A 26,139-nucleotide genomic window follows, 5' to 3' on the forward strand; every position below is an offset into this window, starting at 1 on the left:
TCGAAATCAGAGACTATCAGACAACCAAAATATTATAAGTACCTATCATGACGCCCATTATCGCAGTTAACTGATAAACATCTACAACGTTCATGTGCAAGTAATTGCAGCACCATTTCATCGTTGCGAATTGTCGGTTAAAGTTTTCCCAATACCGGAAAACATCGCGATACGAGCGCGGCGGACGTCCGCCAACCTACCACCGATCCCGCGATACCACGCCACCCAATACATCCGGCACCATTCCAATAAATCAACCAAATCTATGTTTAATACAGATTTCGCTTTTAATTTTCACCCTCATCGAACGAAAGTATTTACGCAATCGCGATGCGATCAAAAGATTTATTTCCACCTATAGTCTATCAGATTGGTTTCTTTATCGCAGCACACGTTCGCTCAAGCATGAACAGATAAGAGCACTAGTTTATCGTGTTCGTCGCGCGCTATCTTGACCTCTTTACTTCATTTTCTTATTATGTTGTAGTTGTAGTAGTCTCCGCTTGCGTTAAAGTGAGACGACGCGTGTGCGTGCACTGTGTGCAATTTAAAAATGTACTTGTTAATAATAGCCGCTATTGCGGCTCTAGTGTTGATTGTTAAAATATATCAGAAACTCACGTGTGCGTTTTGCCGGTCGAGCGCTCATATGGTCGGCAAGGTAGTGATTGTGACGGGTGGGAACAGCGGTATAGGATTAGAGACGGCGAAAAACTTGGCGGAGAGAGGCGCGCGAGTGATCCTCGCGTGTCGGAGCGCGCGCCGCGCGCTGGCTGCTAAAGAAGAAATCATCAAGTTCTCCGGGAATACCGATGTGCACTACGTACCGTTAGATTTGTCATCCTTCCGCTCGATAAAGGAATTCAGTGAGCACATACAGAAGACGGAGAAACGTATCGACGTTCTTATTAACAATGCGGGCGCCGGGGGACTTGGAAACTACAAGACCGAAGACGGTCTCCACGTCGGCATGCAAGTCAATTACTTTGGACCTTTTCTACTGACCTGCTTATTACTACCGAAGCTGAAATCCTCAGCTCCAAGTCGAATTATAAATCTGTCTTCGGTTATACACAAGTACGGCTTAATGGATTTCGATAACCTTAACATGGAAAAATACTGGAGCGATTACTTGGTGTATGCGAATAGTAAATTGTATATTAATTTGATGACGCTGGAGTTGAGTGAGAGACTGCGGGGCACCGAAGTGACGGTGAACGCGGTGCACCCAGGTATCGCGGCGACTAATATATTTAGGAATATTCCTATTGCTATCGTGCGGACTATGGTGGAGAAGGCAATAGGGTTCATGTTCCAGAGCCCGGTGGAGGCGTCGCAGACGGCTATCCACCTGGCGGCGGCGCGTGAGGTGGCCGGGGTCAGCGGCCGCTACTTCAGCAACTGCCGACAGACACAACCGTCTAAGATTTCACAGGATCTAGATATTGCCAAGAAACTTTGGACGCATTCCGCAAGATTAGTCAAATATTCTGAGTCAGACTGATTTAATTAGTGTTGCTAGTAGTTACAATTGGAACGTTGTTATCATGACAATAAATAGAAATATATAAGATTCTAGTGAAATTGAATACATAATATTGTTTTAATATAATTGTTATTTATTATTTAGTATCTTACACGTCTGTGGGGAATATTCCGTACGCCCTTGGAAGGTAGTGGTGATAAGTAGATAATTGTTTTACAAGAAATATATTTGGGTGGAAAGTGTATGCAGTGCGTGGAAAAGTCTTGTTTTCTTATTTTACAATTTTAAGGCTTATTTATTCAAATAAAAAAGAAGATACTTTGTGTGTGTTTTTAAATTTCACGAGACTAGTTTATAATGATATAACTACAACATATTGACGTATTGACTTAATAATAACTGATATCATGTAGATAGTCTGTTCAACACTGTTCGTTATGATGAGTGTTATGACGTTTGAAAGGTCTAAGTATAAGACAAGGTCATGGTCCCTAGTTATATTTCTGTTTATGGTTTACATTGTTCATTTGTAGACGGCATTCAGGGCAATATTTATTGAGTAGTAATAGCATGAATTTAATTCTGGTCTGCTAAGAATTATTATCAAATTTTTTTTGTATTTTCTATGTAATGAATACAGATATTCTTTTCTACTGTCTAAACAATCAAGACTATTATTTTAACAACTATTTAATTTACCACACTTGCTATTTAAACGCTACCGTAAGCATACAAATAGTATAAATGTGTTGACTGGCACTAGTTAAGTAATTTCTTGTAGCCATAATTAGTTCAGCATCTAGTCCCTTTGCTCTTATCGCGAGACGGCCTTGTGTCGTAGGTTAATGTGATTGCGGTTCCTTGCAACCATATTCCTAAAATGCCTAAACAGATTAGTCTCATAATATCTAAAACTTAAAACCTAAACCCACTTCTCAAATTACCGTATTCCCAAAACGTCTAAAAGTTAAATTAGCTTAACCCTGAAATGTATGAATTTTTCTTTTAACAAGATATTAATATATGTGATAGACAACAGTTTTCTGACTCTGGTAAAAATAATAAAAAAAATATTTAATACAGATTTTAATACTAGATCAGTGTTAGAAGTTAAATAGGCCAAAACTTATTTATATAAATATATAAATATTGGTAAGTTTTATTTGTAAAGTTTTACTACTATTAGAAAGGTACACTATTTGTGAAACCCCCATGATAAAATGTTCAAACATAAACTAATTACTAACTCCGAAAAAATCTGCCTAAATCACATACTAAAAATCGCCACCATCCTGTTTTTTCACACTTTTCCGCCATTTCATCTTTATCCTTAAATAATAAATAGTAAATCACTATATTATTTAATTTATTTAAGTATTTATTAAATAATAATAAATACTGAATAATAATTAAGCTATAAATGTGATTTTGGATAGCTACGTATTGAGCCACAGGCCATCAAATATATGATGCACTAGCTTTTACCCGCGGCTTCGCCCGCGTAATAAAAATATTCTTATTGAAACGTTTACAAAAATAAGATTTTCAGGCCATCGATTAATCATATGATGCATTGTAACTGATCTATTTGCTGTACGGTCCGGTTTTGGCTGACTGTACCTTACACATATTACTATCGTTTTTAAAGAAATTCTTGCAATGATTGTAGAATTGTTACACAGCGACCACAGCGTAGGTAGTAGGTACGAATATGTATGAATTTTACCTATATAAATATTTATACTGGGGAAACTTCATACAACCCACATAGCCAGTATCTCGACGTTATGGTCGGTAGGGTAAAAAGTACTTCCTTGCATTATCGCTTACAATTTTTTCCATTTTGCTTATATTGCAAACGTAAACATATAAAAGGCAAGCAAACAACGATCTTCTTACAGCACATTGAATGTAATAGTTATTACGGATGCAGGATACTCGCCGATGCCTACTTACTAATCCCTTCCCACTGAGCCACCTGCATTTTACACTGCCTAGATATCGATTGCCGATCGATTATTCCGACCCCAATCCCTATTCTTATCCTCGTCCCTATCTCTATCTTTGTCCCCGTCCCCGTCCCCGTCCCTGTCCCCGTCCCTCCCCTATCCCTATCCCCGTCCCCGTCCCCTATTTTTATCCCTATTTCTACCCCTATCCCCCCTATCCCTATCCCTATCCCTATCCCTATCCCTATCCCTATCCCTATCCCTATCCCTATCCCTATCCCTATCCCTATCCCTATCCCTATCCCTATCCCTATCCCTATCCCTATCCCTATCCCTATCCCTATCCCTATCCCTATCCCTATCCCTATCCCTATCCCTATCCCTATCCCTATCCCTATCCCTATCCCTATCCCAATCCCTATCCCTATCCCTATCCCTAATCCCTATCCCTATCCCTATCCCTATCCCTATCCCTAACCCTGTCGCTGTCCCTGTCCCTGTCCCTGTTCTTGTCCCTGTCCCTGGCCCTGTCCCTGTCCTTGCCCCTGTAAAATTATCATGCAAGGAGGTGAACTTTGAAAAATCCTTTCTTAGTGCTCCTCTAAGGAACTTCCGTGTCAATTTGAAATCTCTTGAACCAGAAGTAAAGATAAAAACTAAAGCTATACTTATGGCTATTTTGGATATTTTAACCCCATTGCACAACAACAGGGGAGAAAATTTCTTTTCCACCTCATTAGATTTTAAAATCGTTGTATTTATCGTGATCAGCGACCCGATAAACCATAAAAACGATACCCATATTGTGTTTTTGACTTTACCCCTTTGCACCCCTTTAGGGGTCAAATTTTCAAAAAACCTGAAACATGTATTTAGTCATATGTCTTTAGGAATCCTCCTGTGAAGTTTCGAATAAAATAGTCAAACTAATCTTGTTTCCCCATACAAACTTTGAACCCCCATTTCACCCTTTTAAGAGGAAAATTTTGAAAAATCCTTTCTTAGTGCTCCTCTACGCCATATAAGGAACCTATGTGCCAAATTTGATATCTCTAGGACCAGCGGTTTCGGCTGTGTGTTGATATGTCAATCAGTCAGTCAATATCTTCTTTTATGTATTTAAACCCCATTGCACCACAACAGGGGAGAAGGTATTTCACTTCCGCCTCGTTAGATTTTAAAAACGTTGTATTTATCGTGATGAGCGACCCGATAAACCATAAAAACGATACCCATATTGATTTTTTGACTTTATCACCCCCTTTTCACCCTTTTAGGGGTTAAATTTTCAAAAAACCTGAAACACGTATTCAGTCATATGTCTTAAGGAATCTTCCTGTGAAGTTTCGAATAAAATAGTCAAACTAATCTTGTTTCCCCATACAAACTTTGAACCCCCGTTTGACCCCCTTAGGAGGTGAATTTTGGAAAATCCTTTCTTAGTGCTCCTCTACACTATATAAGGAACCTATGTGCCAAATTTGAAATCTCTAGGACCAGCGGTTTCGGCTGTGCGTTGATATGTCAGTCAGTCAGTCAGTCAGTCAGTCAGTCAGTCAGTCAGTCAGTCAGTCAGTCAGTCAGCTTCTTCTTTTATATATTTAGATATACATCACCAAAACTTCACTTTCTCAAAATGCCTAAAATGAAAACTGTATTTTTACATTTTTTTCATAAATGGTTAGCATTAATGAACTAAATGAATAATACTAAAGTTAGTAATAAAACACAGTGTAAGGAATATAATGTACACTATAAATAAAATTTTATTCTGAGAAAGTGCCATTTTTAATTTCGGTTATTATGAAACTAAAATGAGGCCAATGTCATTTTAAATTACTCTTTTTGTAATTTTAGACATTTTAATACTAATCCGTTTTAACATTGTGACATTTTAAGAACATGGTAATATTATAAAATTTGGTTGTAATGAACCGTAATCGTTAATGTGGACACATATGTTTTATTCAATAACATTTTCTTTATATTAGTAGGTGTATTTTTTATTTTATTATGTTAGTTTGTTTCTTTCTATCCGTAAGCAATTTTCTTGTATGTTTGAATTTATTCATATTGCCGACAAATGTTTGTTATCTAGATGTAGTGGTTATTTCGTTCCGATTTTGTACACGTAAATGCATTAGCAACTTGTGGCATCTTCATTGGTTCTTGTATTAACTGATAACATTATTTTATAAGATAAATTGTACCGTTTGTGCCTAAACATTAAACATTTTATTGTATTTAACGAAGTCGCTTCCCGTCGTTTGTCCGAAAGTATGCTTCAATCCTTATAAGTACGCAAAGGATCTCAATGCGGTTGCTTTGAATAAATATAGTGATTCAAGAGGAAGGTAAATAAAATTACTGGGCTAGTCACTACTTAGTATTAAATTTTGTTTTTATTGTCTTCTGATGGTTAGTAAAAAATCAAAATATGTATGATAAGTTCATAACCAGGTTGAATTTGAATTGCGTCCAGTATTACCTACTCCTGTCGAGCCCTGGTTTAGTCTCGCTACCTAATAATTCGACCGCTTATACCTAATTGTTAAAAGTTACGCTGATGGAAATGGTGCTTTGCTACACTGAGAGAAATTTGCATTGTGAATTTAACAAGTTCGACTTGTTGCGGTTTATCCGTTTGAATCAGCCAAACGTATGTTTAAAACAATATGTGTCAGGTTGTTTTTATAAAATCGACTTGTTGATTCAAATATATTGCCAATTCAAATGACAAGTAGCTTGTTGTTTGAACCAAAGAGCACGTAGGCGCTATTTTAACCAAAAAACTTGTTGAACGAACATGAAAACTGGTTGTATTTTCTCTCAGTGTATTTGCAACCCCTTTTGAGAATGCAGACATTCTTAAATATATCGCCACTACGTTACATTGAATCTACCATGTATACACTTAACAAGGCTCACTTCTAACAACCACCCCTACTTTGCAGCCAAAACGCAGCACTTCTCTCGACGGTTCAGCTCACTTGTGTCTTTACGATTTGCGGGAAAATACCAAGTGTTCCGGATTTGAGGGGGCTGTCAGCAGGCATTTTGACTGTTGTTTTAGCCTTTCGTAACTCGCCCAAACAAGTTAACTATCAAATGCTTTATTGCTGAACGTTGAGGTTCATTTTTGATAGCCAAGTTAGCGAGATACGCGGTCGGAAAAGTGAACGGTGGTTCGCAGGAATTTCGCAGCTAGTTTTATCGCAAAATCATGTAGTGCTGTCGGATGTACATGCCCGATGGCTGCCTATCACAGTGGCAGGTCGACGGGCGTGTCACATCTAGTTGTGATATAAAGAAATTGGCCAGTTTTCCGTTCGATTCTTTTGAAGTTCTATAGTGGCACTCGTAGGGTTGTAAATAGAAAAAAAACCAAATGTTTTTTTTCAGAATTGTGAAAAAAAAAAACATGAAAAAAACCGAGCACCATGGTTTTGTTTCTAAATATGGTTTTTTTTTTCAGATGAACAAATAATACGACAATAACGGTTTTTCGTGAGTTGTAACGTGTTTTAATAACAATAACGTACATTTTAATTCAATTAACATTCAGTATACAAACGTTTATTGGGGAATCCCCCATGTTGCGTGTAGCGTGGAGAGGCGGTGGTGTTGCCAACAGTAAATAGTGATAACTATCAACTACAAATTTCGTAAATGTTACTTTTATAAGACCAGAAATTAAAGTATTTGATTAAATTCGTTTAATAGTTAACATTAAGTCTAAAAAACCGTATAAAAGTATTAACTATTTTGCAAATTTTGAGATTTCGTACTTTACAAAAAAAACATACTCCAGAAAAAACAGTTTTTTTTCACGGTTTTTTTTCATGCAAATTTTTTTTTTTCAAGCCAGAAAAAAAAACCGTTTTTTTGCAACCCTAGGCACTCGGATTAAATTGTATTATTTACAACATCATCCCCCTTGCGTTATGTCGGCGTTTGCCACGGCTCATGGGAGCCTGCAATCTAGTTTTGGCGTAGGCACTAATTTTACGAAAGCGACTGCCATCTGACCTTCCAACTTCCAGCCCGAAGGGTAACTAGGTTTTATTGGAATTAGTCCGGATTCCTCACGATGTTTTCCTTCACCGAAAAGCGACTGGCAAATATCAAATGACATTTCGGGGTTCAAACCCGCGACATCCGTATCGCACGCTGTTACCGCTAGGTCAACAGCGCTTTTTATATTATTATATGCTTGTATTAGTTACAACATAATTGTATTATTAACAACTTAATTGTGAGTATTTATATGCACGGTATCAACCTTACCATTTTTATCTTTGCCTACAACCCACGAAGAGCTACAGAGGTATAGGGTCATTTTTAGTAAGTCACCTACAGTTTATATCGAGAAAAAACTATTTTATTAATGCATAAACCAAGTTTAGAGAGGAGAAAGGGCTCTCTAAACAATCGTTTGAAGCATAGGCTCTGTTGTACCTTTGTTTTTTTATTTATCTACTTATCAAAACGAAACGCCTACACTAGACGTTTAAAACTTCTCGTGGCAATTCCAAATTAGCTCAGTCGTCGTACAAGGCATGTACTACCTATGCTTCAGTAGAAAAATAACCTGACCCATTTCTGTCACGTTTGCGTGCCTTGGCCTCCACATCCGGTCACACAAAAGGTAACGGTAAATTATTTAATAACCCGCTTTCTGCAAATGACATCGGTTATGCTTGGTTTCAGTTTAAGAACATAGTATTTAATTTGCAATATTCATAGACAGTCAGACCTGCCGCGATAGCAGTAGATGCTGGTTTGATTCCTGCCGTGAGCAAATGAAGGCCTTGATAACAACTTTTCTATGTAATCCATTTATTTAAGTTTAATATTTATAGTTTAAAATTTTTGAATTAGTTTGACTTGATAGTAGCGTAGCGTTGGAGTTGAAGGTTATTTGTTTCAAAAAAACCTCTAGCGAGCGTATTTTTAAAGTCTTACAATAAAAAAGTCTTCTGAAATATTGACTCTTCACAAATTAATTAATTTTGTTAAGTAGGTACCTATTACTAAGTTTAACAATAATACTTAGCGCATCTTGTTTTTATTAAATTTCGTCTATGATCCATCTATTACTTTTTCTTAGAATACATTTTAATTTGTCGGTTTTCATCCTGTCCCCTGCGTGTGGTGGAGGTTAAACTGTCTGAAAACTTTCCGAATTATTTTTTTGTTAGGATTCCACATCTTTGAAAATAATAGAAAAAGCTCTGATATTATTTGGAGTATGCCACTAATATAACTTTTAGTATTTGACAAAAGGTAATTTAACCCAATTAATGAATTATAAATTATAATAAGGATTTATTTATTGGATAAATTTTTTTTTATTGTATAAGTTTTTTTTTTGATATATTTATAGTTTAAGTTAGTTTTAGTTTAATATTAGACCTTATTATTAATGAATTAATCAATAATAAAGTGAACAAAACGTGCGTACTAAAAATGTTTGCAGAGAGACGATAGCATCGTCTAATAGTCTGCAGAAAGTTTTATAGCACATACGTCAATTAAAATAACTAATAAAATAACTAATACGTCAATTAAAATAATAATAGATATTAAAATAACTCTTCCTCAGATTACGCTATCAAAATTTCTGCTCGGTCTGTCTTTATATATATTACTATCTTTTGCCCGCGGCTTCGCTCACGTTAGAAAGAGACAAAAAGTAGCCTATGTCACTCTCCATCCCTTCAACTATCTTCACTAAAAAATCACTTCAAATCGTCGCTCCGTTTTGCCGTGAAAGACGGTCAGACAAACAGACACACACACTTTCCCATTTATAATATTAGTATGGATGTTACTGCAACGACATAAGGTTTACCAATAGACAGCTATGTCACTGTAAAGCACTTTAACCTGTGTCACAGTAAACTTCAAATTGGACAGGACGCAAATTTAAACCTAACATTCAAAATGACAATTGTAATTAGGTATGAGTTCAATTTGTTATGACTTATGATCAACTTTAAAATTAAACTGACGCACAACGTCTATCTCGTAGCGGAAAAAATAATCGCAAGTAACCAGCCAGTATTAATATCCTTAAAACTGAAAAGGTATACAACCTCTAACAATATGATATGCACAATGTTGTATTGAATTTGTAGAATGGGCACGTAAACAATAACTAATAATACAAATTAAAACAAAAAATATTACCCCCATCAAGATATAGCTCAATCGATTCTACTCTCGATTCTGAACAAACAGTTTTCAGGTTTTTAGTGTTAAGTGAAACACGGTGTATACCTAATGGGTACATATGTACAGTCAACCAACTGGAACCCTAGGCCACTGTAGAACTATGTCATAGTGACGTTATAAATCAGATTGTAAGAAATCTAGTACTGCTTGTCATTTTGACATGGTTGTAGAGTGGCCTAGAGTTCCAATTGGTTGATTGTTCCTACTTCCTATCTACTTTAGAATTATTTAACTTCAGAGCTTTTTGTAAAAATTCTGTTCGTCGTCCTTCATTCTTATCTTACGGCCTTAAATTACCAATAAATCTCTCCTAATGGGAGACTATATATAAATTATGGGAAAACTATTAAGAATATGTATGAGGTCGGTAGAATCGGTAGACAGTAAAATTATGTGGCAGGTAATTTTGGTCCTATGAAGCATCGTCTATTTTGTTACTTTCCATATAGTTAAATAAGTAGATACTCGTACTATTAAAATTTTTTGAATGTGACAATGACAATTAGACGTAGTTACGCAACAACGTTCCAATCCATCTGAAATTGTCATTGAAATGAAAGACTTTTGTTTTTCATACAAGGTCTAAAACTTAATGACAATTTCATGTGGATTGGAACGTTATTGCGTAACTACGTCCAATTGATAATTGCTTAATAGTTAGTAGGTCTGTAAGGATCATCGGAGCCTCTAGGGTATCTTTAGTTTTTTGAGAAACAGTAAGTTTTGCTTTTGAAATAATTTGTTTAGTTTTCAAAATGTGCTATTTGACACGCTGTTCAAAATTTCCATACAAAGTAAAGGTTATCGAAATATTTAGGTAACGTCATGGTTTGAAATAAATTACACTAATGAACATTTCTAACGTCGCATTTTTAAACTAAATACCAGTATTTAGTTTAAAAATGCTCCCCAATCTATCGGATTATCAGATACCTACGTATATATTTGTCTATGTGATTATGCGGAGATATAATAATTATTTTATCTGCATTCAGTGGCTAGAATCAACGTTGAATGACGTCATCATGAGTTTAAATAAAACGTTACACTGTCGCGCACGCTTTTAAGACATAAATAGTTGCACGAGTCTTAAGTAACAATCAAATTTCCGTTAGTTACTCCCAGATTTTGTACCGTTCATTCGCGTTTCCAACTTTTGGTAGGTGAAGTTTAACTTAGGGTTTAGCAGGGTATGGCGCGTGGCGTGCAGGTACATAACAACACGCTATCGTCACGTCAAATCCAGTGTTTAGTCTGGATATATGCCTGAATGAGTAATTTGTTCAGACAGCACCTGTTTGGGAAGTTACATGACTGGAAAAAGGAAAAGGTAATTTTAATGGGAATTTACGATTTAAATGACTGGAAAAAGGTAAACCTAATACGGGCGAACCTCTTAACGGTGGTGAGTATAGCACGTATAAAATGTAATTAGATAACTTTTACTTAAAATTGAAAAGGTAATTTTAATGGGAATTTACGATTTAAATGAATCATGGTTATAAATTGAAATATATACCATACATCGAAGTAGAACCTATCAAGTGCACTGCTGGCGAAGCCGGGCATCAAACCCGGGTTTTGGCTCGTAGATAGTGTAACTACTTAAAACAAATGAAAAAAATAGTTCTAAAGTAAGACACAGCGGGGCAAATCGCGATTGGGGAGCAATTGTAACTAATCCATTTTTTCCATTATTACACTATGATGTTTAGTTCTACATGTATCCACTGACCACGCCTACCATGTATAACCGGTGGACACTCTAATATTTAATGATGCAAACATTGTAAAACATGGAAAAAATGGGCCAGTCACATTTGCCCCCCAGTCGAGATTTGCCCCGATGTACCTTAATTTTGTTTATTCCCTATTTTGTATCTTAGTCGTTAAGGCCCACTTGCACCAACCACTTAACTCAGGGTCAGTGGGCTGTCAACTGTCAAATTCCATATAAAATGGTGGGTTAACCCCCGGGTTAACCCTCCATTTTCGTTGGTGCAAGTGACTCTAAACGTGAAATTTAAGATATGTTTAAAGTTTAAAAGGCTTTTTATTTGATCTACTTCGCGTCAGTCAAGCCTAGCTTATACATATTATGTCATAATTCATAATTCTTCAATAGTTTAGATTTGGAATCCTCCCCAAAAGCGACAGATAAATCGCGCCATAATAAAATCAAAACGCTCCGCTGGTTTTTGAAGTTACACACAAGTTTGAAAGCAGATTTTTCAGAGCACACAAAGGATTTACAAAGTTTGTTAGGAAGTAAAAAGGAACGGACGCGGAGACATCCCGGGCCGCAGCGCTGACAAATCCGCGCGGCTCATTGGACAATATATGCTTCACCCAGAAAAAAAACATATGAAGCAAGGCTAGCACGTGATTGCCGCGACACGCGACATTATTTTTCCGCGACACCTATGTCGAATGACGCGATTACCGTCAGACATTTCGTAAGTCTGTTGGGTCTTGTCTCTTATATCCTTATTGAAAATAAGTTCACCAAGATATTTAAGTATGACCGTTTTTAATTAACCCCCGACGCAAAAACGAAGGGGTGTTATAAGTTTCACGTGTCTGTCTGTCTGTCTGCCTGTCTGTCTGTTGTCTGTCTGTATGTGTGTGTCTGTCTGTGGCATCGTAGCTCCCGACGGATGAACCGATTTAGATTTAGTTTTGTCTGAAAGTTGAGTTAGTCGGGAGTGTTCTTAGCCATGTTTCATGAAAATCGGTCTACTATGTCGCGGTCGGGGTTTTTTTTCTAAATTTTAATTTTGTGGTTAGGTTATAACGACACAAAGTTCTTTACTTAAAACCTAAATTTTCTGAAAGCCAACTTAAATATTTCACCAAACAATAGTAATCTTGTATCTAGGAAGAAAAAGTGATGAACGAAGCTGCGCAGAATTTATAAAATTCCACAAAAACTATTGTTGCTCCGAAGCTAATACGTAATATGCACTGGTTTCCATAGAATCAGCTTTTGCGCCTGATGTTCAAAGGTAAATTGGATGGCGTCCACAACCAGTCATCAATATCTAAAAGGTCGTATAAGCATAGTGTTCTCAAGGCTTATAGGATTTTTTAAAGTAACGAGAGAGGCTAGCCGGCCTAGCCGAAATGACAATCATTAACGCTACGTGGCTATCGAAATTCAGTCTGGCTCTGTCGCGCCAGTACAGAAAAGCGATAGGGAGAGATAGCTACGATATTTTAAGAAGCGTAAGCTATTGTGTCTTTGGCTAGGTAGGTACCCTGGCTGTGATAGCGCATCGACGGGCTCACGAAGGGATTTTGTTGTCAGCGAGTCTATACATGTGTAGGCACATACTTAGGTAAGAGTACAAGGCTTCGGGCAGATTTGTGATGGAGATGGAGTTTAAACGGCGTCCGTTGTTCGTGGGGCCTGGCTTCGTTGTTTAGTCACTTACGTTTCAAACCAGTCCATTGTGACATTTAGAAACATTTGATATGCACTTTAAATTCTCATGTTTTTAACGAGACTTCCGGTTCGAACGCCATCTTAGCGGCATCGTGTCGTGAATAATTTCTCCTTCTATTGCTCATTAATGTTGTTTAAAGTGTTATATCGATAGCTTATTATGCAGTAAACTAATGTTATAGTGAGAAGCTGATGAAGAATTAATCTCGAAACGCGTTTAGCCACTTTTTTGTCGTCAACGGCCGATAGTCCACGTGTCCTTGTAAAATCTAGCTATCAATTTACAAGTGCCAACTACCGAACACTGTCGTACTTACCGTACCAAAACCAATAACAATTAGCTTATATTACCTTGACACTGGCAAAATAGTCCCACCAATGGACAGAGAGGCCATTTAATTTTAAAAACTTAACTTAATCATGTTTTAACCCCCGACGCAAAAACGTCGGAGTGTTATAAGTTTGACGTGTCTGTCTGTCATGAAAATCGGTCCACTATGTCGCGGTACCGCAAATTTCAATTTTGTGGTTTAGGTTATGTAGCTTAAATTCCATTTGCGTTGCTTTTAGTATTTCAAATCTGTACATAAACTTGGTATAAATTAGAAAATGGGTAGGTACAGTCAGCCAAGAAAGTGGTTTGTCTGACTGTACCTAAACAATATTGAAGTCTCTTGAGAAGAACGAAAAGCGATTATTATGTACTTAAATAGTTATTGAGACTGAAATAGTTGTTGCTTAGCAATTATGTTTCACTTATGTTTAATTAAGATCTGTTTGAAGGCGATTATTAATTAATTTCGACGCAAAAATACATAAAATGTAAGAAATACATTAATGAAAAATTCTAATATAACTATCACCTATGATTAATGAGAGGACTAGATACGTAATATAATTTGGATTTTTCCTTAAAAATTACGTCCAATGAGAGTTATTATGGGCTTATGGGTATTGTAAATATTGTAAACGTCATATCTAACTGTGTGGTACAGCACAGCGAATATCATTCCTAATCTGGAGCAAAGCCCAAATAAGGAAGTACCTCCATAGCGGAAAACCGTAGCCAAATAAGTAATAACGCTAGAACTCACAGTGTTGTGTGACTTGTGTGCCTAGCGGCACATCTCGGTCACTGGCGATCAAATATATCAGTAGGTTGATATGACAGGTCGACTGTTCGCGTTTTTGACAGGCGGTAACTGTGAGGTGCGGCACTTTCAGCGGGGAGCGGTAGTGGCCATACTGTACGATAGTACTCTTTATTATACTGTGCTAGTTAGTTTGCCAGATTTCAATAAGGATGCGGAGTGTTAAAATCGGCAACGTGCCACTTGTAAATAATAGTTACTTGTTTTACAAAGGTGCAAGGTTATTTAACTGCACATGCCAATATTGATACCCTAGTGTTTCGTAAAGTGGAATCTTGAGCGTTGCGACGAGGGTTTCAAGACACGAAGGTTGAACAAATTTTGCCCCCGAGGGGAACACATTTTTTTTTCACACCACGCCAACACAAATAAAATAATATATACTAAACTAATTGTAAAACATCAAAGTAAATTAAATCGTTTATGATTCTAATCTAATCCATTAATTAAGACGATACGGTAGGGGTCAATTCTCCATAATTACGAATGACAGAAATGCTTTGTATAGCGGGACGTTTTAAAGTAACAACAATGGTTTAATGAATCCAAGCTATATTTTAGTTGAAGTAACACAACAGTTTAACTTTAAACATTCTAACACAATAAAAATTAGACAAAGGGTCGTGCGGATACGCGTGCGTTCTCGAGTGAAAGCTAACGGCCACTGTCTCACTGTCAAACGCCGCGCTGCCAGCCGCTACGTGTTTTGAACGAAGCTAGTTGCACACAATAACCAGCTAAGGTTGACCCGCGGCTTAGTCCGTCAGGAAGCGAGCCGGGGGTCTACCTCGATTGGTTAACATAGGGAGTCGTCTATCTCTCTCTTGACTCGTGCCGCCTCTCTGAGACGCGTTAGGCGTAAAGCCAGTGTCACACGCTATATACTCCCCCTCGAGTTCATGATGACGCCCACGTCCATGGACTCGCTCACGAGTTTCACGATTCTGATTTCGGTTACGTGGACGTCCTCTATTTCGTTTAGGCACCACGGGAGAAGGAAGCACATCATCTCTACCATTAAAACGAACAAGCTGAGAGGCGTGATACTTACCCAGAACCTCAGCGGGTGAGTTAGGACCAGCTACCAGGTAAGTTGTTGGACTAACCTTTTTAACGACCAGGTAAGGACCATCTCTTTTTGGAACGAACTTGGCCGAAACATTCTTTCCTGCATTACTAAGAACGTGTGACGTAATCAAGACATTGTCCCCGACTTCAAATACATCACCTGGCTGACGAGACTTGTCAGCGTGTTCCTTACGCCTATCCTGCTGAGTTTCAACTCGATCACGTACTGTTGACAGAGAATTAATGAACGAGCGAAGATATGGCGTGATCTGAGGAACAAAATTTTCCTTATCAAGAACGGCTCTTAAATCATAACTAACCTCTATAGGAGATCTCATCTGACGTGCAAACATTAGGTATGCCGGAGTAGCACCAGTGGCTTGACACACGGCGCTGTTCATAGCAAACCGAATCACACCCAGCTTCGTTGGCCACGACGTATGGTCGTTTCCAACCAACATTCCAAGCTGTGTTTTAAGATCGCGATTCTTGCGCTCGGCGGGATTCGCCTCAGCGTGGTACAGTGGGATGAGGCTCTGTTTGACGCCGAGGACAAACATACACTGTTGCATGACCGCTCCGACAAACTGGACCCCATTATCCGAGACTACCCTGCGTGGGAAACCGTACCTGAGGAAATACTCTTCTACAAGAGTACGCGCGCAAGCTTCGGAGGTAGCTTCTTGTAGCGCGTAAAGCTCCACCCATCGTGTGGCAGTATCTTCTACCAGGAGGATCCAGCGCTCTCCCTTCTCGCCTTCTGGTAAAGGACCAAACAAGTCGATAGCTATTACCTCATTGCGTTGACTAAGAACCGGAGTTTGGAGAAGGCCAGACGGCTTCTCATTAGACGCTTTGTATCGCTGACAGGGTACACAACTTTTTATGTACTCAGCGATGATACGACGCATACCTGGGAAGAAAAAGCGTTGCGAGATCTTGTGAAAGGTCCTTTCAATCCCCTGGTGCCCCGACAATGGAGAATCGTGGCATTCCTTCAAGATGTCGAGATGCAGTGACACAGGAACCACCAGCTGCGGCTCTTCACTATCAACATCGGGATTGTACCTGTACAAGACGCCTTGCTGCATGAAGTATCCTCTTTCAGACCAACGCTTTGCTCCAACGGCTGCAGCATCTGATGTACTCTCTAATTCTACTATAATCTTTTCCAGATCCGGGTCATCAAGCTGAGCACGTCGTAGGTCTGTAGGGCTGCGGGCAGGTAAGTCTACGACGACCGCGCACACACCACACTGATCTCTACTTTCCTCTTCACAAGGAGGACGACTGAGCGTATCGGCGACCACATTAGCTTTGCCCGGAGTGTACTCGAACTGTATGTTAAAAGCCTGTAGTTTTAATGCCCATCGAACCAACCTTCCTGATGGTGACTTCAAGGTAAGTAGCCATTTTAACGGCTGATGGTCACTCCCTACGACGACAGGATGGCCTTCAATGTACCTTCTGAATCGCTCTACGGCCCACACGACTGCAAGAGCCTCACGCTCAACGGTGCTGTAATTTCTTTCAGCTGGCGTGAGCAAACGACTGGCATATTCTATGGGCCGTTCGTCCTTACCTTCCCCTTGTAGCAATACCGCACCAAGGGCGTAGCTACTAGAATCTGTTCTCAGGACAAATGGCTTCCGATAATCAGCCTGTATGAGGATTGGCGCTGATGTTAACTTATTTTTCATCTCCTCAAAGGCTTTCTTCTGCTCCGGACCCCACGTCCACACCTTATCCTTCTTCAACAGGCGCGTTAGTGGTTCAGCTACAGAGGAGAAGCCAGGAATAAACTTACGAAACCACGAGCAGGTCTGTAAGAAGGTCCGCAAATGGCGCAGCGACGAAGGGGCCTTCATTTCCAAAACAGCACGGATTTTGTCGTCATCTGGCGAAATACCGTCTTGCGAGATGATATGACCTAGGTACTTTACCTTTTCACGTGCAAAGACACACTTCTCGCGATTAGCGCGCAGACCAAACATACGCAATCTTCCGAAGACAGCGCGAAGATCCTCAAGATGCTGATCAAAACCTTCTGAAATGACCAGCAGATCGTCTTGGTACGCGAGTACAGTTACGTTCTGTAGAGAAGAACCCGAGCGAAGCCTGTCAATGAGCCGCTGGAACGTGGACGGCGCGTTCTTGAGCCCAAAAGGCATACGTTTGAAGCGATACGTACCGAAAGGTGACACAAACGCCGTCTTATCGCGGTCCTCCTGCCTGACAGACACCTGCCAAAATCCACTGCGCATGTCGAGCGTACTCATGTAGCAGTTTCTCTTCGTTGACTGGACTAGCTCGTCAATCAAAGGCATTGGGTAAACATCTGTTTTGGTAACAGCATTCAGTTTACGATAATCTACACAGAAACGAACCTTACCGTTAGCCTTGGGGACTAGGAGAGCTGGAGAAGTCCATGGAGACTCACACTCCTCTATTATGTCGTCCGCCAACATCTTCTCTATTTCCGCGCGCATCAGCTCCTTTTTGGCCGGCGTGACACGGTAAGGCGGCACCGCGATAGGTGGATGGTCACCTGTGTCAATCCTGTGCTCGGCAAAAGGAGTTGGTCCTCCCCTGGCTCAAACAGGTCACCATTTTCGGTGAGCAACTGGGCAAGCAAACCGTGTTGTTGGGCGGTAAGTGATGTGGCTTCGTCGTCCCTTAACGCCTCTAACGCAGCAACGCACAGAGTCGGAGGTGAAACACTTTCAAACTCTAATTTAAATTTTTCCCCAATGTTATCACCGAAGTACCAAAATTCTTTTCCAAAGTGAATGTCAATATCAAAACTTTTCAGAAAATCAATTCCTAGAAGCGACTCATTTGCTACGGACTCAGGGAAAATAACAAATTTAACTTTTCCCTTTTTGTACTTAAGTGTCACCTCCACCTCTGCAGTGAACACAGTTCTTTCGCTGCTGACACCGTCGGCCAACCTAACAATTCGCGTTGACGACACTAATGGGTGTCCTTTACTCAACAAGAAAGCGTACAGCGTGTGACCGGCGACACTAGTTTTAGCCGCAGGATCTACAAGTGCAGTGCCATTTGCACCAAGTATACTGATATTCAAAATAGGACGGCGAGAAGTTTTAACATCGCCGACCTCTTCACAAAAAGTTTGACAAACACTGGATTTACAATCAACAGATTGTAAATCCAGTCCTTCTTACAGATTAACATTTAAATTCCCCACTGCATGAGCAGGGTTACCTCTACTACAGTGCGCAGGCGAAGGGTTAACAATCGGCGCGGTAATGGTGTCCGGCGCGTCCGCAGCGCCCGCCGACTCTTCATAACCGGCGGTGTAAGTATCGCGCTCTCGCGAGTACTCGTTGGCGCGCGCAGGACTTAAGTTTCGCCGTGCGGCGGGACTTTCGCCGTGCCGTGCACGCGAAGCCGCGCCGTCACCGTCGGGCGGCGGTGCAGGTTGCGACGCGCAGGCGCCGCTTACGCTCGACGCGCCTTTGCGCGGAGCAGCGGCGTCGTCGACGATATCAACCGCATAAAACGACAAGCCCGAACCGGATTTAGGCGATTTAGAGTTACAGTTTGAACACTTTGACCGAATAACGTTCGGTGCACCGCAACCGTAACACTTAACCTTATCAACAACTTTGTTATCTACGCACTTATCACTTTTTTCACTTTTACCTAGCTTTTCACATTTGTCTTTATTGTGACCGCCGCGACGACAATATACGCAATATAAACGCTGCGACGTTGAAGCGCTGCTGTCGACAGAGGAGGCGGCGGCGGCGGCGGCGGCGCGCGGAGTGGCAACGTCGCTCGCGCCACTTGCGCGCGACCTTCCACCGCGATTCGGAGAAACGCTCGCCGTCGAACCTTGATGATCGCTTTGAACGATGTTTTTCTTCGAAACAGGAACATGATTTTCTTTTCTAGCGTCTTCTATGCTTTGACTGTTTTTCAACAAGGTAGCAAACGAATCTATGTTCTCTCTTTTAAGACGTTTACGTATACGGCGATCCAAAAGGCCAAACACCATATCTAACTGGACCCGCTCGCTTAGGTCCTCTGGTGGGAGCTTAGCTAACAGGGCCCTTGCTTTTGCGACGAACAATTCCGTGGTCTCCTCACCTTGTACCATAGAAAACAGCTCCGTGTAAATGACAAAGGGAGGACGGCGCTCGCCGAATGCACATCGTAACTTATTAATTGCGTCTTCCCATGTTCTTATCTCAAGCTTTACTCCTTGCCACCAAATACCTGCGTCTTTGGTTAATAACAAAGACAAACCACGAACGGCATTTTCATCCGTTATGTGCATGCAGGACTTGTAGCTTTCAATGCTGTCAATAAAAGTTTCTAAATGCTCGTCTTTGCTGCCGCTGTAACGCGCCGTACACTGCGCGAAATTTCCATTTACCGCAGCAAACGTGGTAGCCGCGGCGACGGCGGCAGCTGTGGCGTCGGCCTGTGACGGGGTAGAAGACCTAACTTCACGTAACAACTGCTGGCAAAACTCATTCTGAGTCTGTTGCAAGGTCGTGAGCATCGCCGTCAGAGCATCCTGATTCATCGTGATGTTGTTGTCAGCATCAGAGTCATCGTTATGCGTCCCCAACGAGTGTCTACCAGCTCGACGTCCACGAGACATTTTGAAAACGCAACACAAAAATAGTCACAAAACACTATACGTAGCTAGTGTAACACACCCACATCGAGAACGTTCCAGACCCACAAAGTTGGGCAGCCAGAATATGGCGTACCTACACACTTCGAGAACGTTGGGCAGCCAGAATATAGCGGGACGTTTTAAAGTAACAACAACGGTTTAATGAATCCAAGCTATATTTTAGTTGAAGTAACACAACAGTTTAACTTTAAACATTCTAACACAATAAAAATTAGACAAAGGGTCGTGCGGATACGCGTGCGTTCTCGAGTGAAAGCTAACGGCCACTGTCTCACTGTCAAACGCCGCGCTGCCAGCCGCTACGTGTTTTGAACGAAGCTAGTTGCACACAATAACCAGCTAAGGTTGACCCGCGGCTTAGTCCGTCAGGAAGCGAGCCGGGGGTCTACCTCGATTGGTTCTCATAGGGAGTCGTCTATCTCTCTCTTGACTCGTGCCGCCTCTCTGAGACGCGTTAGGCGTAAAGCCAGTGTCACACGCTATATTTGGTAATTCCGAAAGGGGAATCTTGATATGATGGAAATAATGGTGATTTTTATACGACTTTGGTAATTTGACGACTTTCGGGATTACCCTAATGCACCTTACTGAGGTGACGTCACAGTCAATTCATTTACTTTATATCTTTCTTTGGCTTATTAAATAGAAATTATGTTTAAACATAACTATAACTGTTCATATATTTGTTCCAATTATGTGGTGCTTTCTTTCGTGCACTGCAAAAAATATTTTATTTCAAGTATACGAAACTAGTTTATTATGATGTATTTAATTATTAGTCTCCAAAGTACCGAAAAAGACCTCCAAATTGTCCTGACGTAGAGATACTTTTCTTCTGCATACTAAATATTTTTGTCGTAATGGAGCCCGAAACTTTGCCAAGTGACAACGTGCAGCAACGCTCGTTCGGCCAATGTTACAACGCTTCGTGTTTATCAACCGACCTTAGTCAACGAGGTTCTTATATTTTATCGCTTTGTTTTGTATACACCGTGTTTTTTTTGTTTTCCGTTAAATTCGACACGCAGTTAGGTTCATCACCAGGAACCAACCTGTATATCGCTTTTTGTTAAATTCGAAAAAAAAATTTTTTTTCGTTTCCATACATAATAAATGGATTAATTAGTGTGAGAGGACCTTAATCATAACATTAAAGTCATTGTCAATTGTTGTTTATCAATCTTGACACGTAGGTAGGTAAGTATATCTATCATTGTAAATAAATGATCTGGTAACAAACTGTAATTATTTCTAATTAAATTGTTGGCTAATTTAATGTTGACATATATACATACATTTCTGACATGGGGACAATATTAAACGTATCTAAAGCTGCGTTGAGCATTTGTTCTTTCGTGTGCGCAGATGAAAACACTTGACTTCCACACCTTTAACGGTGCACGAACGAACTGTTCAGAATACTAAGTGAAAACGCAGCTTTAGCGTGTCGTGAATAAGTCTCGTTTTAATTTTATTTAACTTATTTATTAAGTATTTAAGACAACAAATGATCCATAATGGTTAGTACTTATACATTACTAGTTTTTACATTACGTAGTAGCCTATGTTTTTGCGCCGCGGCAGTTATTTGTGTGATGAGCACAGATATTTGTTCCTGAGTCGTCTATGTATAAAGATTACATAAAAGTAGCCTATCAGTCTGTGTAAGAATGTCCTATAATATATTTATTTATTTATGTCACTCTCCATCCCTTCAACTATCTCCACTCCACTTCAAAAAACCGGCCAAGAGCGTGTCGGGCCACGCTCAGTGTAGGGTTCCGTAGTTTTCCGTATTTTTCTCAAAAACTACTGAACCTATCAAGTTCAAAACAGTTTTCCTAGAAAGTCCTTATAAAGTTCTACTTTTGTGATTTTTTTCATATTTTTTAAACATATGGTTCAAAAGTTAGAGGGGGGGACGCACTTTTTTTTCCTTTAGAAGCGATTATTTCCGAAAATATTAATATTATCAAAAAACGATCTTAGTAAACCCTTATTCATTTTTTAAATACCTATCCAACAATATATCACACGTTGGGGTTGGAATGAAAAAAAATATCAGCCCCCACTTTACATGTAGGGGGGGTACCCTAATAAAACATTTTTTTCCATTTTTTATTTTTGAACTTTGTTGGCGTGATTGATATACATATTGGTACCAAATTTCAGCTTTCTAGTGCTAACGGTTACTGAGATTATCCGCGGACGGACGGACGGACGGGCGGACGGACGGACGGACGGACGGACGGACGGACGGACGGACGGACGGACGGACGGACGGACGGACAGACAGACATGGCGAAACTATAAGGGTTCCTAGTTGACTACGGAACCTTAAAAATCACGTCAATTCGTCGGTCCGTTTTGCCGTGAAAGACGGGCAAACAAACAGATACACACACTTTCCCATTTATAATATTAGTATGGATTGAAGATTTTAAAGCTAATTGTTAGTAATGTTAGTATAACATAAAACAGAAAGTGGACAACACAACAATACAGCAATAGGTACACATTGCAGCAATAAAACACTCACCTAGTGGCGGTCATGACACACTCAAAATGTTTTAATGTAAAAAAATATGTTACGGTCAATGTGTTCGCGCATTGGACTAAAATGGGGAGCGCATTATGAAAGTTGCTGATGGGACAATGTGGGCACTTCGCAAACTGCACTGTGAACTGAGGGACGATGTTTGTTGGTTTGTTTATGGCTTGGCTTAGCCAAATAACCGTAACGACACATTTCATAACGAATATAAGCTGTAACGGACCACACAGTCCTCGGTTCAAATCATAAGATATAACTATAATAATTATGCTTAGAAACAAATGCATACAGAGATAAAAACTTAAAAATTGCAAATAAATAAAACGAAAACAACTTACATACGAAATGGAATTCCAACAAATTAAAAATAGAAATTAAAATCGGCACAATAGGCGTTTTAGGCACAATAGGCAAAACCGGCACAATAGGCGTTTTAGGCACAACTGGCACAATCAGGCACTATTTGCCATAAAACAACACAGCGCATGCGTTAAAATCGGGACAATAAAACTCAGAGCGCAGCGTCAGAGAGGGCATTCGGCGAGGGAACGTTGAGGTGTTCACATCTGAGGGTTCGGTAGGCATTCGACTAGGAATCGTTGAAGGAACACATCAGGAGTTTAAGTAGGAAGCGGACTTGAGATACAAGATTGAGAGGTTGGAGACTGGCGAGAAGGTATCTTGGTAAAGTAGACTAGAAGACTACAAGTAAGTGTCCAAATTGTTTATTTTGAATGTGTTTATAGTTGTAATTTTAGATTAGTGCTATTTTTTGAAGGTGATAATTTTAAATAGTGGTACTTATTCATTTCATATGAACAAGATATTCATGAATGTTATATTTATGTGGTAATTATTTAAAGTCGTTCAAATTTCAATTTATTTATTACATACAATTAACACTAACGGTTAATTTGGAATATTATTAATTAAAATTCGGATCTGAGTATCTCTAATATGACTACTATATATAACAAATAGATACATAAAATATTACACATATTTACTTTATGTACATACACATTCTATTAGCTAGAATCTCTTTGGGTGATTAGAAGGATTTTCATACTATTGTCTCATCCTTAAGTAAGATAATTTTGCTATATCAATGAAAGTAGGATTAATAACTTTATTTATTGTTCATAACATGTAAACTTTATTAGAGTTAAAGGATAACTTGTGGGAATTAATACTAATACTAAATACTAGGGAGGCATAGGACATCTATGGATGTTAGGATCCTGTCGCTATCAAGGAGAATCATTGATATAAAAATAAGATTGTTCACAAAAGTTGAATCATTGACACTGGCCTCGAGATTGGCAGACTTTGGAATCATCATTCCATTTTCATAATATGGTTAACGATAACGTTGTCTGGGAGACCAAACAATTCTAGCATTGACTAGTGAAACACGATGTCAAGCAATGGACCACTATACTCGGAACGTGGGAAATTGCACGCATATAGAATTTATATTTTGTGATCTTGGACAACCTTCGATGGCTATGGCCGAACCAAAATATATATATGGGATGGCGTGTGAGTCTGGGGTTTTGTCGTTCGAAAGGCTAGATCAATGAAGTATTTGTCTTAGTATCAAAAGAAGGTCAATGAATAGGCCCAATAAAGGGTATCAAAATAGATATTCTGTTTCCTTGATAGACCAGGGGTAGGCAGAGCAGTTTCTATCCTGACGTTAGAGGACTTGGTTGTAGAAACATCCCAAAACATATAAAATTATACCGGGATTAAAGGATCCTTGATTAAATATTTGATATCTACTATTATGGTAGTACATTTTTAAGTAGAGCAAAGACACTTTACATCAGTTTACTTTTGTTCTAAGGATCCCATTTGTTCAATGTTTGATAAAGCATAAATTGAACCAGCAACCTAGTTTGTACATATGCTCGAGCGAGGTCCTTATAATAGGCTATATTATATTATACACCTATTATTCCTACGTATAAGGGACTCGTGGGTCGGAAACAATTAACCCCATTTTAAATAATGTCTTGTATTTATTTTTAATATATTTCCTGTATTTATATTCCTTACACAATTTTACCATTCTCACACACTTTTATCTCAACGCACTAAATTCTTTCACAAATGACGTTCTCTCAGCTTATTATACCTCAAGTGAATATATTACTGCCTTAGTTTTATCAACTTAAATTTACCCCTAATAGCAAGTTCCTAAAGGTAAAAAGAATCTGGATTGCTACGCACAACTACGGGGTCCTACCACTTACTAGACGATCACAGTATTTGTTTTAATGGCCAATTTTTAATAGTGTATTGATTTAATTAGGGCTAACAATTTGGACTTAAGTTAGGTAATTTAGGGTGTAATTAATTAAAGGGGTAGCGGGGTGTTATAAAGTGGTGCCGTGACCAGGATGTAATAGACCCTAAATATGTCCAATTGTTAGCATATTCAAGTGACATTTTGTCACAAAGTGTTGCTGTGAATGAGATATCCTTTTTAGGAACTTGCTATCCTTCATGCTGAAACTTTATGTTAATTTTGTATCATTCGTCTATTCTTATTAACCACTGCGTAATAGTCTAAGGGGCAATCAAGCTATTGATAGTTTTCTAAGATACGTTTCATCTTGAAGTAAGTTTTGTAAGTTTAAGGTCACTAACCTGGATTTTTAAACAAAGTTATAATCCGATATTGAAACAGAAACATTGCACTTTGCACAACACATTTCACTCACTTTAGACATAGCTGTGTAATTTTAAAACCATTGTAGGCTTATCACTTATCTAATTAGATTTTTATTTCACTTTAATTCACTATTCAAAGAACTAATGACAGTTTGCGCTTCTAGCATAAACTAAACTTATAAACGTTACCCGTTACGAACTTAGGACGCGGCTTTATACGATAATTGGAATCGCGTGTGCACATGGTATTGTATGTAAACAATAACATAATTATCGATCAACAACGTGCGTACAGACTGATAAGAGATAACACGTGCAGAAAACTGTCATCGACTAGGGACACCGGGGATAGAAGAAAGTATTTGAGGCTATTGTAAAAATGTCAAACCAGCTGTCAATGAAACAATTCAATCGGAATGGCAATTTTAGAAAAGTTATTCGTTTTCTAGCTAATATTTATTCTGTTGCGATAATGAAGAGATTATAGCAAAAATAAAACCTCAATGGTATCGGTTATATTTATCTACTGGGAAAGTTTTGTACTAAAACAAACTAGTCGTTACTGAAAGCAATTACGCACAGATCGACTGTCTTGTGGTAATTTTGTGTCGAGGGTCCTTTAAAACGATATCATGGAAGATTATAAATACTTAGATACATCAAAATAATTAAATATTAAAACGCTGTACATGTTTTATGTTAAGGGAAACTTTTACTGTTTAGTGAATCAAGATTTTCCGTTCTGTTGGTTATAATATATCTGCCAGTATCACTAAATTAAGTAGAAATAAGCAAGGAAATATTGCTAGTATTTTAGGTACTTTGCTCTATGGGCCTCTGTAGGAATTGATTTCTAACTAGATTTGGCATGTAGTATGTATATATGTCATGTACA

General features: G+C 39.1%; 1 protein-coding gene across 1 annotated transcript; it reads left to right on the forward strand.

The window, feature by feature from the left end:
* The first annotated feature begins 483 nt into the window (after positions 1–483).
* LOC125242723 (retinol dehydrogenase 13-like) lies at positions 484–2,599 on the forward strand. Its single transcript, XM_048151634.1, has one exon. It carries the CDS (start codon positions 554–556, stop codon positions 1,502–1,504), a length of 951 nt encoding a protein of 316 aa, XP_048007591.1. The 5' UTR covers positions 484–553; the 3' UTR covers positions 1,505–2,599.
* Positions 2,600–26,139: the final 23,540 nt, after the last annotated feature.

Source organism: Leguminivora glycinivorella, chromosome 3, assembly GCF_023078275.1.
Source record: "Leguminivora glycinivorella isolate SPB_JAAS2020 chromosome 3, LegGlyc_1.1, whole genome shotgun sequence".
NCBI lineage: Eukaryota > Metazoa > Arthropoda > Insecta > Lepidoptera > Tortricidae > Leguminivora > Leguminivora glycinivorella.

Coding starts and splice junctions, on each gene's coding strand:
- LOC125242723 (XM_048151634.1), top strand. CDS start 554: ATGTACTTGTTAATAATAGCCGCTATTGCGGCTCTAGTGTTGATTGTT.